Here is a 15,784-nt window from a genome sequence, read left to right as displayed (position 1 = left end):
TTTCCCTTGTAAATATTGAACTATTGGTTCACGAGTCAGTAAGTAACCACTATATTAGTTATGGGTGTGTGTGTGTGTGTGTCTGTCTGTCTGTCCCGAGCATAGCTCCGTGGGTTTTGATCCGATCTTGATAAAATTTGGGTGGGAGGTTTATATCATGATCGAGTTGTGTTTTCCTGAGAATGGGCGTGCTGCGCCCATGATGGGTGGAGCCGTGCCCAAAAAAAACGTGTTTTTAGGGGGTAGCCGGTTTCAAGTTAGATCTTCTCCGAGGGGGTTTGTCGAATCTGGCAGGGTTTTCGGGATTTGGTTAGCCCAATGGCACCTACAAAGCCCCACGGAGCTCGATTTTTCATTTTCATCCCAAGGTCAAGGTCACAAGGTCACGAACTTAGAAAATGTCAAAAAATATCAATAAATTGGGCATCGAGCTCCTAGGGTTTTCAACTGTTTCGAATGAAAGTTGATATGCAAGTAGTGCTCTCCGAGTACTACAACTTTCATCATTTACGTTTTTCCCAATTCCCGCCTGTTTGCCCGTGGCGCCCCCTCGAAGGTCAAAAAATAAAAAAAGGCGAACCATGTGCATTGCTCGTGAACCATCGCCGTCTCCAGACTTGTTTTCATGAAATCCCTGTGTTTATTTTAGGTTGCTGACGTCCGCGTATCTGTCGTGGGTTTGAGTATAGACCCCTTATGCTGTGCATCTGTCTGCTCCATCCATGCCGCCCTGTCCCTCCCACACACGCCATAATCTCTGAGGATTACATAATCTCATAATCTCTGAGGATTACAGCGCTTCTTCTCTCCATGCTCTGAATTCGCCTTCATTGCATCCATCAAGAATTGTGTTAAATCGCATCTCTGACCTAAAACTTTTAAAAACCACAGTTTGCCATGGATGCTCGCTTTCCATCAAACATTCTTTTTTTCCAACTTCAGTGCCAACTCACCCCCCTCACCCCTCACTCTCACTCTCAAAGCAACCATCCCACTCTTCTCCCTCCAAGCCTCCCTCTCACCTCTCTCAAAAACGCCCTCCTCACCTTTCACCCACCTTTCATCCCCCTCACTCTTCCTTCTCAAAGTTGCCCCCCTCTCATCCACCAGCCTGCCTCCCTCCACTGCCCTCTCACCTCCATCTCTTCACTCCACCTCCTCAAATCCTCAACTGCCTTCTTCCTTGTCTCTTGTCCCCCTCTCCCCCAGCACCACAGAGCCTTTTCTCCTCCTCATTCGGCCCCCTCCCCTCGCTGTTCTGCAATACCCCACACTCCTTCAGCAACCCTCCTTACCTGCCCCCCTCGTCTCTTGTCCTACCCTCCCCTTCCCCTCCACCTCCTGCACCCAAAGCCTCCTCCCCTTCCTCTTCATTAAAAGTGTGGACCTCAAATATCCAGGGCCTTCGCTCAAACCTTTCAGATCTTTCCATACAGGTTGCCACTGACAAACCAGACATTATCTGCCTAACAAAAACTTTCCTCTCCCATGACGTGTCTGACTCCCAAGTATCTCTCCCTGGCTACTCCCTCTTACGGTATGAGAGACCTGAGCCTCGTCCTGGTGGAGGTGTTGCTCTCTTCATCAAAGACTCTATTCCTCACTCTCCATGCACTGCTCTCACTCCCCCACACCTCCAGGAATACCTCTGGCTTCGGCTTTCCCCTCCACTCCCACCTCATGTTTATATGTGTACTGTACCGTCCACCGAACAGTGATGACTCCATCTACACCTCACTATCTGAAAACATGGACCATCTTCTATCTTCTCATCCAAACTCTCTCTTCCTCTTATGTGGTGACTTCAATTGTCATCACACCAGTTGGCTAGGTGTGGGTACCTCTCTCACCTGCCATGGCACCTCAGCAAAAGCTTTCTGCGACTCATTGGGACTGACTCAATCGGTCAACTTCCCGACCCGGATCTCAACCAATGGTACTCCATCTCTTCTGGATCTGGTTTTGACAAATTTCCCTGACAATATCTGCTGCTCTTCCTTCGCTCCAATTGGTTCTTCTGACCACGTCCTTGTCAAAGTGGACATCTCTCTGGCTGTTATCAGAGAACCACCTCACCTCCGTCGAGTCTGGCATTTCACTCAAGCCGACTGGCAGGGTCTCCGAGCAGCCATCAAACTTACAGACTGGTCTCCTATTACTACTTTCTCAAACATCAACTCATCCTGGGAATTCTTTCAAAGAAACTTGCTCTCCCTCATGCACAGATTTATCCCCTCTCGTGTTCAGTTGTCTTACCCTTCCTCCCGCCCTTGGTTTACTGAAGCTTGTGGCGAGGCAGTTGTCCTGAAACAACTTGCCTTTGCCTCATGGAAAGCAAACCCAACTGAGGGCAATCTCAGTTCTTTCCACAAAGCTCGGAACAAGTGTGTATCTACCCTCAGGAGAGCCAGAAAACAACATCTTTCTCATCTCAAGTCTGAACTCTCAAACCTCTCTCCCTCCTCAAAATCCTGGTGGCGTTTAATCAAATCTGTTTCTGGTGTATGTTCCCCCTCCATCCCCTCCCTTACCTCAAATGGCCGCACTGCTGATTCCACACGTGATAAAGCTGAATGTCTAAACTCGGTGTTTGCAGCTAAATCTTGTGTCCTAAACCCATCACTATCTCTACCCACTTTACCCAGTCGCACCCAACTGTCCCTGGACTCTGTATCCTTTTCTCCTGACAAGGTGGAGAGCTTGCTTTCAAACCTCGAGTCAGATTCTGCAACCGGTCCAGACGGCATCAGCCCACGTGTCCTCAAAGCCTGCTCTTCTGCTCTTGCTCACCCTCTCTCTGTTCTATTCACCCTCTCATTTGCCCAAGGTCATCTGCCATCTGCTTGGAAATCTGCTAACATCACTGCCCTGCATAAAAAGGTGCAAAAACAGATCCCTATAACTACAGACCAATCAGCCTTCTCCCAATCATCAGCAAGGTGATGGAATCCATCATCGCTTCAGATATGAAATCCTTCCTCTTCTCCAATGGCTTGATTTCCAATCATCAATTTGGTTTCAGACCAGGTCACTCTACCCTGGATATGCTGCTTCTGCTCTCCCATCAATGGATGGAGGTCCTCAATGCCAGACAGGAAATCCGAGCCGTATCCCTGGACATATCACGTGCTTTTGACACAGTCTGGCACCCTGCCCTACTCACCAAACTCTCTTCCCATGGTATTCAAGGCCATCTCCACTCATGGCTTGCAGACTTCCTCTCCTGTCGCAGTCAACGTGTGGCCCTAAATGGAGTTCTTTCATCCCCTCTTCCTGTGCAGGCTGGAGTTCCTCAAGGTAGCGTTCTGGGCCCTGTTCTTTTTCTGGTTTTTATCAATGATCTCTCGGACTCTCTGGAAAATCCTCTATTTCTCTTTGCCGACGACTCCACCCTCTGCCGTACCATCTGTCATCCCTCAGACCGGCAAGCAGCAGCTTCTTCGCTCACTGCAGATCTGGATAAAATCACAAACTGGTCCAACATGTGGAACATGTCTTTCAATCCAGACAAATCTCACACTCTCACTATGTCTCTTCGAAAGGACCGTTTACAAAACCCCCCATCCACTTTCTCAACAATCCTCTGGAAGAAGTCTTTTCTTTCAAGCTTCTAGGTCTCACTATCTGCCATGACCTTTCCTGGGAAAGTCACATTTCCAACCTCGCCTCAAAAGCCAGTCGCCGACTGGGAATCCTCCGTCGTGCCAAGTCCTTCCTCGGCCCTCTTGAGCTCCTGACCACTTACAAAGCTTTTGTCCGTAGCCTGATGGAGTACTGCTCTCCCCTCTGGGCTGGTGCTCCTGCCTCCCACCTTTCTCGGCTTAACGCTGTCGAAACCAGGGCATTTAAGATCATCGGCATCTCCCGCAATGAAGCTGAGTCTTTGGGCCTCTCACTCAATCACCGCAGGTTGGTCGGTGGTCTTTCTGTCTTCTACCGACTCCTCTCCAGCCTTGCCCCCCTGCTCTGTCTGCGATTTGTCCCCACCACATTTCCACAGGGCGCTCAAGGTCCGCCAACAACCCCCTTCTGGTAAAACTACCAAAATCACGAATCACTGCTCATCTTCACTCTTTCATTCCTCTTTTTTCCCGCCTTTGGAATAAACTTCCTCACTCTATTCTTTCCCATTCTTCCCTCCAGGCTTTCAAAACAGCTGTTCACCACCACCTCTTATCTTCCCCCATCCAAATCCTCGATCTTTTCTACCCCCGATAATCCACCCAAGCCCACTTCCTTCATTTCTCCTGCTTTCCTTCCTGAAAGTCCCTGTAATGTCCATCTTCTCTTCGCCATGTTCCCCGTCCCATCCCCATCCCATCCCCATCCCTCTCCCTTCCACAGTTCACCTAATGTGTCTGTTCCCCACTGTTTTGTCCCTTCCACTCCCACCCCTCTTGTCTCATGCCTCCTTGCTGTGAGTTATGTGTTTGCTCTCATACGAGCCTCGACCAAGGTATACAAAAAAAAAAAAAAAAAAAAAATTTTGCCTCGAAGGAAAACTGCTCGACGATCCGGCCTGGTCGGTGTTAAGGCCTAAGTCAAATTTGCTCTACAGCGAGGATACGGCGGCCGTACGCCCTCTGAATTGACAGAAACGTGCGGCGGCCGCAGAGTTTCTGCGGTGGTCTCAGGGTGGCCCTATGCCGTTTGGCTATCTTTTACAGGCCGTAGGGGTCGCCGTGGAATTATAACGCGGAGTTACAACTTTTTCATTTCTATGTTCGCCGTAGCAATTCGACAAGCCGAAAAAAAAATAATAAAAAACTACCCACTCGTTACCGTCCGTCTGGCCGCACATTCGCCTTAGGGCCCCCCTGCGGTCACCTTGCGGGCACCTTGAGGCTACCTTGCGTCTGCCTTGAAAATTCTATGGCCGCCGCAGGGCCCCCTTAAGGTCACCGTGCGACATCAAATCAAAGACTGTGCGGCAACCCCACGTTTTCGGTCTCCACAATTTCTAAATACGCCGTGCGGCTCCCCGAAAAAATAAAAACGTATGTGATTGCTACATTGTGTGACCGTGGAAATACTGCGGCCGCCGTATAATTGCTAGTGGTCATAGATTTTGGAGACCCCACGGCCGCCATGGAAAATGTGACTTAGGCCTAACCGCCCGTCCACAGCAATTGGGTCAGTGGGATTAACCTAACCGGCCATGGCCGCGACAGTATTTTGGAGTATTAACCTTTTATTGATTAAAACTCTGGACATCGTCGAGTTGCGAGGAAATCTTATCGCGCAAGGAGACCAATCGGTTCATCCTGCACATGTGCTGTGTTGTGATGTGGTGAGGGTTGTGCCTGTGTCATGGATAGTGATGCTCCAGAACACCCATAGCTCAGAGAATCAACATTTCAGGATACCTGGACAGCACAGCATGCACATCACACCCACAGAGTTGTTGTATAGCCCTCTGCATTAAAAATTTTTTTAATGCCAACTGTTAAAAAATTGTTACTCCAAAGTCCAACTATGATGCTTTCTACATTTCATAACATTCACTTTTTATTGTGATATTTGTAGTTGTGGGTGTTGGCGAGTGTGTTTCATTTCACTTTGTGTTGTGGTGTAGACGGCACTGGTGTCATAGAAGGTGATTGTGTTCGTGGATTGGATGAGTGGATTGGGGTTGAAGGATGTGGTTGTTGAAGGACTTGCAGGATGGGCCAAGCTACGAGAAAAGAAAAGAAAAGATGTCTGTCTGTCTTTTTGTTGCCATTTTTCTGAGAGATGGCCAAACAGATATTCGTCAAACTTTCAGAGGTTCATCAGTGAGTGGCAGGGAGTTTTTCAGGCAAAAAAAAATTTTTTTGAATGAAAGTGTTTTTTTTTTAAGTTGCTTGATAGTGCCTAAGCCTTTGTAGCTCTGTGAAATGTAATACTAAATGATTCCCGACCCCATTCCTTAGTGTGTCTAGGGAATTGTTTTAGGTTCCCACAACAAAATAGAAAAAAAAAATTGATTTCTTCAAAATGCCAACAGAACAGCACCAGGCAACACTGCGTACCCTGTTATTGTGCTAGAAAGAATGAAAATATGTCCAACAACCAGGAAGTGTGGAAAGTTTACCATGTACATATTTTAGTGGATTGACTGATAGACAGTTATTCATGTCTTCGTTATTCTAAAATCATTTGAAATATGGAAGACGGAGACTGAAGTAATTTTAACCAGACTAAATGGTATAATGGTTCGGGCATCTGCTCTTAGTCTGGGAGGTCAGCGATTCAAACCCTGGCCGAGTCATGCCAAAGGTACATGCAACTTCTTTGCCTGATGCTCAGTGTTTAAAAAGGATACAGCATGGATCAGCAACGATACGTTGCTAATAATAATGCAGGTTTTGATTGGCCAAATGGCCTCCTCCTGCATAAAAGGTCCTTGATTGAAAGGGAAATCATATTATTATAATCATTTTACCCGCTGTGCGCACGTGCATGCGGGACGAGACGCTATATAATTTTGCTAACTTGAAAGACAAAGTAGTACTAAACTGCAGGTTTTTGGAAGTACCAACAAGCCGATGCATATTCTACAGTTTTGAAAATGTAAAATTCAATTGAAATTGAGCCGTTCCTCTCTCAGACAGACTAAACCAATTGCTTTCCACACACGTGGGACAACAATAAATATTTGTCAAAAATGAAATTAACCACATGAAAATGAAGAAGAAAAAAAGTCAAAAAAAATTAAATGCCTCACATGGTGTTGGGACTTGTCTAGGTATTGTTATATACAAATGTTGTGTTGAAATATATTGTTCTTTATCTTCTTTATTTTAATCCCTACCTTGTTTTTCTATTCTTTAGCATTGCTTAAGCCATCCATTTTCATCCATTACTAGCCATTTTCAAGCAATTTTTCTTTAAATCTTTATCATAATGTATTTTACTTGAAATAAGAATATTGATGCATCAACTTACAGAAGAAGTCAGTTTTGAACAATGAAAGAAAAACAAAATGTTGAAAATTTGATGATACTTATGGAATGACATGGTCCTGGTACAGCATGAACGGGTCATGATCACACCAGACAATCCTCTAACACCTTGCCATCAACTCTTGAAACCTGTCTTTAAATGTGTGATATTGTGGGTTGCAACAAATTTTGATCAATCCCTGTTCCTTAATCAGAGTAAATTTATTTTGTGCAATGAGATTGTCATCTTTCATTTTCAGCATATTTTTGTCTTTGACAATGTAATCTTAAACCATATTAGGGTTAGTAATTTTAGGGTTAGACCATGTAAACCATGTAATTTTTGTATGCTTAAAAAAAACAAACATTTTATATACTGTTATTTATATATAATTGATCTATATTGTAATTTACTGTAATTTTTTTGTGTATAAGTCGATATTGTAATTTACCCCCCCCCCACCCCCAAAAGTCTGGGCCGTGACTTGTACTCAAATGACTTATCTATGGTTTAAGGTGTAATTATTATGTAGCTTGTTTTAAATATGGTACTGTATCTCTATATGACAGCAAATGTGTTGGAAAAAACCTACAGATATTTACATTCTTAATTTAACTGAAAGGTCTTCCCACAAAGTAATTCAAATAATATGCACAAAACAGCTCATTCATTTTCATGACCCTTAAAGTACCTTAACCAGTGATGTGTTGTCTCAGGGAGGAATTAACACCTTGATTGTTCTGATTGACACAGTTTTGTTAACTAAGTCGTTGATCTAGCTTTGTCTTATACTCCAAATTGACATATATGAATCAAAAAAATTTAAATGGGGAAATTAGCCAATTCAACGTGTGGTATATCTCCACTAATAAATGTCAGTGTGTCACTCGGTGTGTGTGTGTCTCCTCCATAACTCTAAAACCATGAAACCTAGCAGCCAATGCACACTTGGGGAACGCCAAGGGAGTGGAGGAATGAAAATTTAGTGTTTGGCGTCATTTAAGCACCTCTTTTGAAGATAATTAACGGCCTTATTTCATTATCCTTAATCAAGGCACATCCTCAGTCACCTCGCTCTCCTTCGCTGGGGTCTTAACTTGCCATTGTTTTGGTCTACTCAACAATGCCTTCATTTGCAACAGGCCACAACACTTTCTTAATGATAAAGTGCTCAATTTTTTTTTCACTTTCCTCACTCGTATAATCGATTGCCTTATTTACATACCGACGAATCACTGTATACATCACTGTTGTAATTGCTCTAGTTTTCAAATTAGGAGCTTGGAGCAATTTTCCACAATCTACTCTCATGGACTAAATGAAGTGTATAATCAAGTGGACTAAATATCTGTCAATCTGGAGTGAAATTTGAAAATGCTAAGAAATGAGCAATGTTTTGGTTGTTGCTGGTCTGTTCCATTACCAATCAGCTTGGTATCGCTTGTCAAGCCAGCCATTCCTTTTCAACCATTTCATTGGTGTGCTTGCTTGAGTGCTTAAGTCACTTGGCGAGCGTCCTACAGTTGATAGCGGTATTATGCACAGTTTGTATCCTGATCGGGAGGTTCAGTCGTAGCTGCTGCAAGGTAGAGGTGCAGAGACAGCACACACGGATGTGGTCCAAATGGGTAGATTTGGATTTGTAAAGGGACTCTCCGTGGGTGCGTGTGCATGCCTGCATGCTTGGTTACGTGGGTGTGGTGCGTGGGATTCCCGGAGCGAACTTGCACCCGGGCCTCTGCTGTGTAGGGCTGTGGCGGAGGTGATGTGGCTGTCTCGTGAAACATGTGCTCTGGCATGTGCGGAATGGACATGATGTGGCGCTGAATCCAAGCGGGATGTGCCGTGCAGTGCGGGTGTGGGTAAAGTTAAGTGTGCCGGTTAATACGTGCAGTGTGGCTGTGTGTTGATGACTCAAATGTCCTGTAAGTCCAATGTGAAAATGATAACCAAAATATAATGTGTGAATATATCGTGTATTTCCAAGACAATGTGTCTTGATGGAAAGGGAATAGAATGAGTCTCCATTTGGCTAATGGCTATCTATCGCATGCATGAACGGTGAATATAGCTCGTGCAGAAATGAAAACTGATGTAAAATCATACATCATGAACGTGTCGTAAAGAGGAAAAGGTTATCTCATGAGAAAGAAAGGGAATCTGTTCTCTACCTTTCTTCAATGCATCAAAGAGTTAGAATCTCACCAGACAAGGGGATGGATCTATTCTGATCATGCATTTATGGAAATAACTGTCTGAGGACCTGAGGATTGCGTACTTTACTCGGATCCGATTCTGAAATCCACAACATATACATACATGTACGCGTACACACACGTACACACACGTACACACACGTACACACACGTACACACACGTACACACACGTACACACACACACACACACACAAAATGTGTGGAGTGTGATGACCACTCCCCTGATCTCCATTGGACATAGTCCAACACTAAAGCGTCACCTCCAATCTGGAGGCCTTGGCCCAGTGACTCTGTCAAACAGACAAAGATTACATGGTCAACATCAATTAAACATCAAACGAAGTTGCCTATCTAGGTTTCGGGTTTGTTTGCCCTCATCAAGCCGGTATACTGATAAATATCTAACCAATGATAACCACATTCGTCGTTTAAACATCATACGCACCTCCTGACTGTTACGGTGAGCATAGCCGCGGATTAAGTCTCACACGGTAAAACCGCATAATTCGCAAAGAACCATCTGTCTGCCACCCAGACGATTGTTCCTGCTAATGCAAACCATTCAACCAGAAGGCACGTGATATGATCAGTATATGTATATATATATATATACATATATACATATATATATATATATATATATATATATATATATATATATATATATATATATATATATATATATATATATATATATATATATATATATATATATATATATACATATATATATATATATACATATATATATATATATATATATATATATATATATATATATATATATATATATATATATGTATATATGTATATATGTATATTTATATTTATATATATATTTTTAATGTTTTTTTTCGTTTTATTTTTTGCTAATTTGCTCAAATCTGTGTTTTATTTTATTTTATTTTTTTCTGTTTTAACTGTTTGGTTTTTTTTCTATTCAAATCTAATTGTTTTTTCTCTATGCGTACTTAATTATTTGTCTATGAAAAGATTACTATGAACTGAGGGCTGAGACAAATGCTAGAAACTTTTGCAGATCTGAATTACTTGTACTTGCACTGAATCTGAATTAATTGTATTAATTGTACTTGTAATTAATAATGTCATTTTATTTATTGTATCTACTTTTTTTTTCTCTGCTTGCTGTCTCATGATTTCCTTGTCTTTGGGTAATAATTACACAAGTTCTCCCCATGAGTTGTTTTCACCATATGTTGTGAACCAGCAAATTTCAGTACACTGCAGGATGTTCTTTTGTATGCGGTACATGGCTGCAAATAGCATAATTTGCTGGTGTTGTGGCTGTACCGTTAATCCAATGCCTCCTATAGATTAGAGTATAAATGACCGTTTTTACAGCCATTTTTCCCTGCTGTGCAGGGGTTGGGCTTTTTCTTGAGGCAATGTTTTATGGCCGGATTCCTTCCTGACGCCAACCCTCGTCGCCTCTTACGACACACAGGGATATGGTACACCTATTCTAACTGGTGCATACATCGGGACCAGTACACTGGTGCTCATTTCACCGACCTCGGAAGGATGACAGGCTGCTGTAGATTAGAGTATGAATTGGAATATTTTTCAGGGGCTGGTGATAACTTGCCTACACCTTGTGAAGGGCATTGTGGGATCTTTAACTTCCACTAACTAATGGAAGTAGTTGGGATGCTCAATTTAAGGTTCATCCGAGGGTTGGCACATACATAATGAGTCACCTTGCCTTTGAAACACCAGGATGACAGATTTTAGCTTGGCTGAGATTGAGCCTCAGGCGAGACAGCTTTTGTGGTGAGGTTATCTGGCCAGCCCACTGCAGGATTAACACCTCTTTCAGTTGGTATTCTCACCACACTTGCCAAGTGCTGGCTAATGAGTGATGAGCCATGGCCACAAAACCCTCATCAATCAGGAGAGAAAGAAACAAGTGTTCACCTCTCATCTGAACAGCCAGCTTCTCATTGTATGTAAGTTATTGTTATTTCTAAAACATTTGAATTGTTCCGCAAGAATGCTTGACAAATGTTCACGGAGTGAACAGAAATGGAGTCCTTTCTTTCTCTCCCTTTTGTCTGTTTTTTTATTTTTTTATTTTTAAGTGCACACTGTGTTATAAGCATAGCTTGGGTTAATAAGCTTAGCATTGTGTTTCGAGATAACATGCAAAAGTTCCACGACATTCTGCAGTCCTGCGGAAATTATTTCCAAACATTTAAAAGCAATTGTAAGTAATGAGATGGTAATAACAGCTTTTTATCTTGAACTTTTATACGAGTACAACAGGAGAAGAAGGAAGGATTTTTTTTTTTCCTTTTTTGAACATTTTCGTTTGAAACTAAAAAGAAAAGCTACTGTTGCTCCACTACATTACATCAAATATATTAACTGCATGAAATTGCAGGCAAATTATGTTGTTTCTTTTTTTCTTAGCAATGGGTGAATAATTCAATGTATTTCACCATTTTATCTGAAAGAGATTTATGTTTTCCCTCTTTTCAATTCTAATATCATTGATAACTCAATTTAATTTAAAACTTGATTTTATATCCAAGTGTTTAATTTAAAACTCAAAGAAACTGGATCTCAAAAATATATTGGCAATCATTCATAGTGCATACAGGTTGGTGGGTCAACATCGGCCAGATTTATAAAATTGTAAATTTTCTTCCAATTGACTTGAAATTTGAAGAGGAGTTGCATATTTAGTCATTGAATTCAACCACCTATTATTTTTTAGTTTAACTTAGACCAAAAGGTCAACTTAGACGAAATTTCTAAAATCCTCAATTTTCATCCCATTGACTTGAGATTTGAAGAGGATTTGCATATCAGGTTACTGAATTGAATGAAAAGGTATTTTTGAGGTCAACTTAGGCCAAAAGGTCATCTTTTTCTAAAAAGTCGACATAGCCCAAATTTCTAAAATTGTCAATTGTCATCTGATTGACTTGAAATAAAATCCTGCTGGAGTTCATTGATCTGAAGAGGATTTACACATTTGGTCATTGAATTAAACCATCAATTATTTTTACGCTCAAATTTGTTTTATGGATTTGGCAAGTATTGTGCTATGCACAACATCTTTCTTGTTCTGTTTGTCTCTTTGTTTTGTCTGTCAATCGCCAACATGTTACAATTCCAAACCAATTGTCATGAAACTTTACCAATTGTCGAGGTAGTCACAACTGAGAAGCCTATTGATTTTGAGGTCAAAATGTGAAAAAGGTCAACAACTTTGTCAGATTTCTAAAATCCTCAATTTTCATCCAATTGACTTGAAATTTGAACAGGATGTGCAGAACAAGACATTGAATTCAACCACCAATTGTTTTTGTGGTCAACATCAGCCAAATTTCTAAAATTGTCAGTTTTCATCCATTTGTCTTGAAATTTGAAGAGGTGCTGCATATTTGGTCATTTACTTCAACCACCAATTACTTTTGAGGTCAACATAGGCCGAATTTCTAAAATTGTTATTTTTCTGACTTGAAATTTGAAAAAGATGTGCATATCAGTTCACTGAATTCAATCATCAGTTTTGTTATATGTTCACATCGGCTTTGTTGGATGATAAAGCCTTTCAACAAATTGATGGATTTTTTGCATATGAATCTAGTTGGGGGGGGGGGGTGAAGTGACTGCACAAATTTTACACTGTCAGTGGTTGTTGTTGGTGTTTCCAGCAAAGTCAATTTGGACCTGAACACCGCAGTATTTTTTCGTCCCGGTTTTTTTGTTGTTTTTAGATTTGAGAAACACCAACAGTCATCCTGCTTTCACATTTTGATGCATTTTATTTCTTTCTCTGTTTCGTTCATTGATCTGGGTTTTTACTAAAGCAATTCTGTCTTACCTCAAGTTTACTTTTTAAGAGCAATTTTGATTCCATCCATCCAACCATCGGGACCATACACTGTGCAGAGCATTGGTGCTGCCTAAGCTGTCAGCTATTGAACACAATCTCCTTGGCTATTGGACACAATCCTGGACGGGTTGAATTTTGAATGAATAAACTTAAAGTATTTGGCAAGGTCATTTGGCTTTTGGGAGAGCAACTCATGATGTTGTAATGGGTTGGCCACAAAATCTGGTCTGGCTCAGTATGCATTGGGTTTGTTCATTTATTTCTCCTAATTTTTTTTATGCATACGAGTCCAGCAGGGCACAAGTGACTGCTAAAACACCATCAACTACCTCCAAGATCGTAAAGTAGTGTCAAGTTACCTCAGAAAAAAAATCCACCATTATTTATTTATTTATTTATTTTGGCATATTATTGAACCGATAATAGGTTTTCCATTAATTGGATGTCCAGATAAAAGAGTTCTACTGTACCTACATTCCACTTTGAATTATTTATTTATTTAATGTATAACTTGAACTATCTCCACTACTGACACACAACTTTGCATTATTTATTTATCTACACTTTACCATCTCCACTATCAACTCACAACTTTGAAATAGAACAAGAAAAAGTAATCAGAGATTGCAGACCCTTTGCAGGACTTGTTTTGTGTGGTGTTTGTGTAGTTTAGTGTGGCATTTCTGTACTGCTGTTATATAATTAATAAGAGCCATAACTAGAACTGCCACTTTATAAACTGCTGGCAGTGATGACTGGGGGACCAAGACGTCGCACTTTGATGCAACCCCACTTTGATAGGATACCTGACCCATGACGTTTATTATTATTCAATTGAATTTAGAATGGGATTAAAATATATTCAATTCAAATCAAATGGAAGACCAAATGGGTACAGTCCTGCATTGGAGTCATCAGAAGAAATCCAAACAAGTAAAATGCAAAGATGAAGTGAACAGGAGGAACCTGGATAGGATTTGCATTTCAACTGCTACTCCTCTACCCTCAAACCCCCCCAGGCACAGCCAAGTGAGCCTTATTCAAAAAAAAAATAATAGTAATAATAATAATAATAATAATAATAATAATAAAAAACAACCCAGATCAAACAATTAAATAATTCTGGCTGCCAGACCATGCATCTGATCAGGTTGAAATTTAAAACATATATTCCCCATCACTACGAGATCATAATTGTGAAGTTTCATGTCGATTGTTGAAGCGGTTTGAGAGTGAATTTAAAAAATATATTTTTGCTCAATCAAATATAGCTGCCAGACCATGTAACTTATCAATTATTCGTGAATACCCTGGTATCCGCAAGGCTTGGGGATCATTTGTTTGAAGTTTCCATGCTATCTGTCCAGCCGTTCTGGCGAAGATTTTTACAAGTTTTAGGGTAAATACAATATGGCGGCCAGACCATGTGACTGATGACATCATATGTGTGAACCTTTTGTTCATCATGTATAGGTGGTCGGTCATACGTGTATAGTTTTGCTTCAATCTGTTCAGTCACTTCAGAGAAGATTTTTGAATGTTTTTTATTTTTATTTTCTTTTAACAATATGGCTGCCAATATGACTGTACCAATGACATCATCAATTTTTTTTTTCTGTGGACCAATTTATCCCTTGATGACCCTCAAAAATTTTCATACTGATCGGATGCAGCGTTTTACATCTGCACTTGTGACGTCGTAATGAAGGCAACTGTGACATTATTAAAAAAAAAAAATCACACTTATTCCCCATGAGGAGTACTTGCTATGTGCCAAGTTTCAATTTTTTCCTTGCTGCAGTTTCAGAGATACAGAAGTCCAAAGTTTTTTCCATTTTTCCAATACGGCTGCCACACGACGAGACCTATGACATCATAATTCTTAAAACATTCTACATGAGTAGCCGCACCAATGTTGAAAATTCCGTCTCAATCTGCCAAGCGGTTGCGGAGAAAAACACGAAAATTCTGTCCGGACAAACAGACAAACAAACGGACCCAAATGCAATACCCTCGCCACGTTCAATGTTGCATAAGATGTCCGACAATGCACTGTTTTTTTTTAAAATGGCACCCAGTAATGAGAGTTGATCTTGTGTTGGTTTGAGAAATCTGGAAAATTGACCTTTCACTTTCGTTCTCTTGGATAATGTGCACCACAAATTATGATCAGATATTTCTGGGAAAAAAAAGTGTAGCTTATACACGAGTGATTATATTATTTATTTATTTATATATTTGTTTTGTTATTTAAATGTAAAATCGACACATCCCATTTTTAACGTGTAGTTGGGGGCTGTATCTTCGATGAGGACTTGCATCCTTGTTATTTTATTGTACAAACTGAAATTACATGGACTGTCTGTTTTTGCAGTCAACTTTACTTCATTTGTCAGTTTGGATTGGGACATTTGGCTATGTGGAAATGTCATGTTAGTATGAAATGTGCATATTAGAATGTTGTCTCTTTTCAAGGAATTTTGTTCAAATCATATAATTTACATTTGGGGTTTCATGGTTGTTCACCCTTATGTCCTGTCTTTGCCTCCAGAACTGTTGGACATTCTCAAGGTTGAGTATGTGACTCCACTGGTCATTTGGCTTTGCCATGAGACATGCTTGGAGACGGGAGGTGTGTTTGAGGTGAGAGTTTTATGGAAATGTATTTTTGTCAGTCATCATTTTTATGCGAAACTATCATTGTATGATCTTTATTGAATCATCTGTTTGACTTTTTTATACAATATCTAGGCTCATGGAAGAAGCAGGTAAGAGGGT

At 40.9% G+C, this 15,784-nt stretch overlaps 1 protein-coding gene across 1 annotated transcript in view; it reads left to right on the top strand.

Annotated features, from left to right (window-relative positions):
• The window catches only part of HSD17B4 (hydroxysteroid 17-beta dehydrogenase 4), a 70,947-nt gene that overhangs the window by 25,100 nt on the left and 30,063 nt on the right, over positions 1–15,784 (top strand). The window contains exon 9 of the mRNA XM_085846449.1: positions 15,558–15,649. Coding sequence (XP_085702575.1) covers positions 15,558–15,649 — 92 coding nt within the window. The remainder of the gene's footprint in view (positions 1–15,557; positions 15,650–15,784) is intronic.

Source organism: Eptatretus burgeri, chromosome 11 (genome assembly GCF_056783735.1).
Source record: "Eptatretus burgeri isolate ZD-2024b chromosome 11, Ebu_testis_v1, whole genome shotgun sequence".
NCBI lineage: Eukaryota > Metazoa > Chordata > Myxini > Myxiniformes > Myxinidae > Eptatretus > Eptatretus burgeri.
Note: the sequence above shows the minus strand (reverse complement) of the source record. Positions and strands in the feature narration are given on the sequence as shown.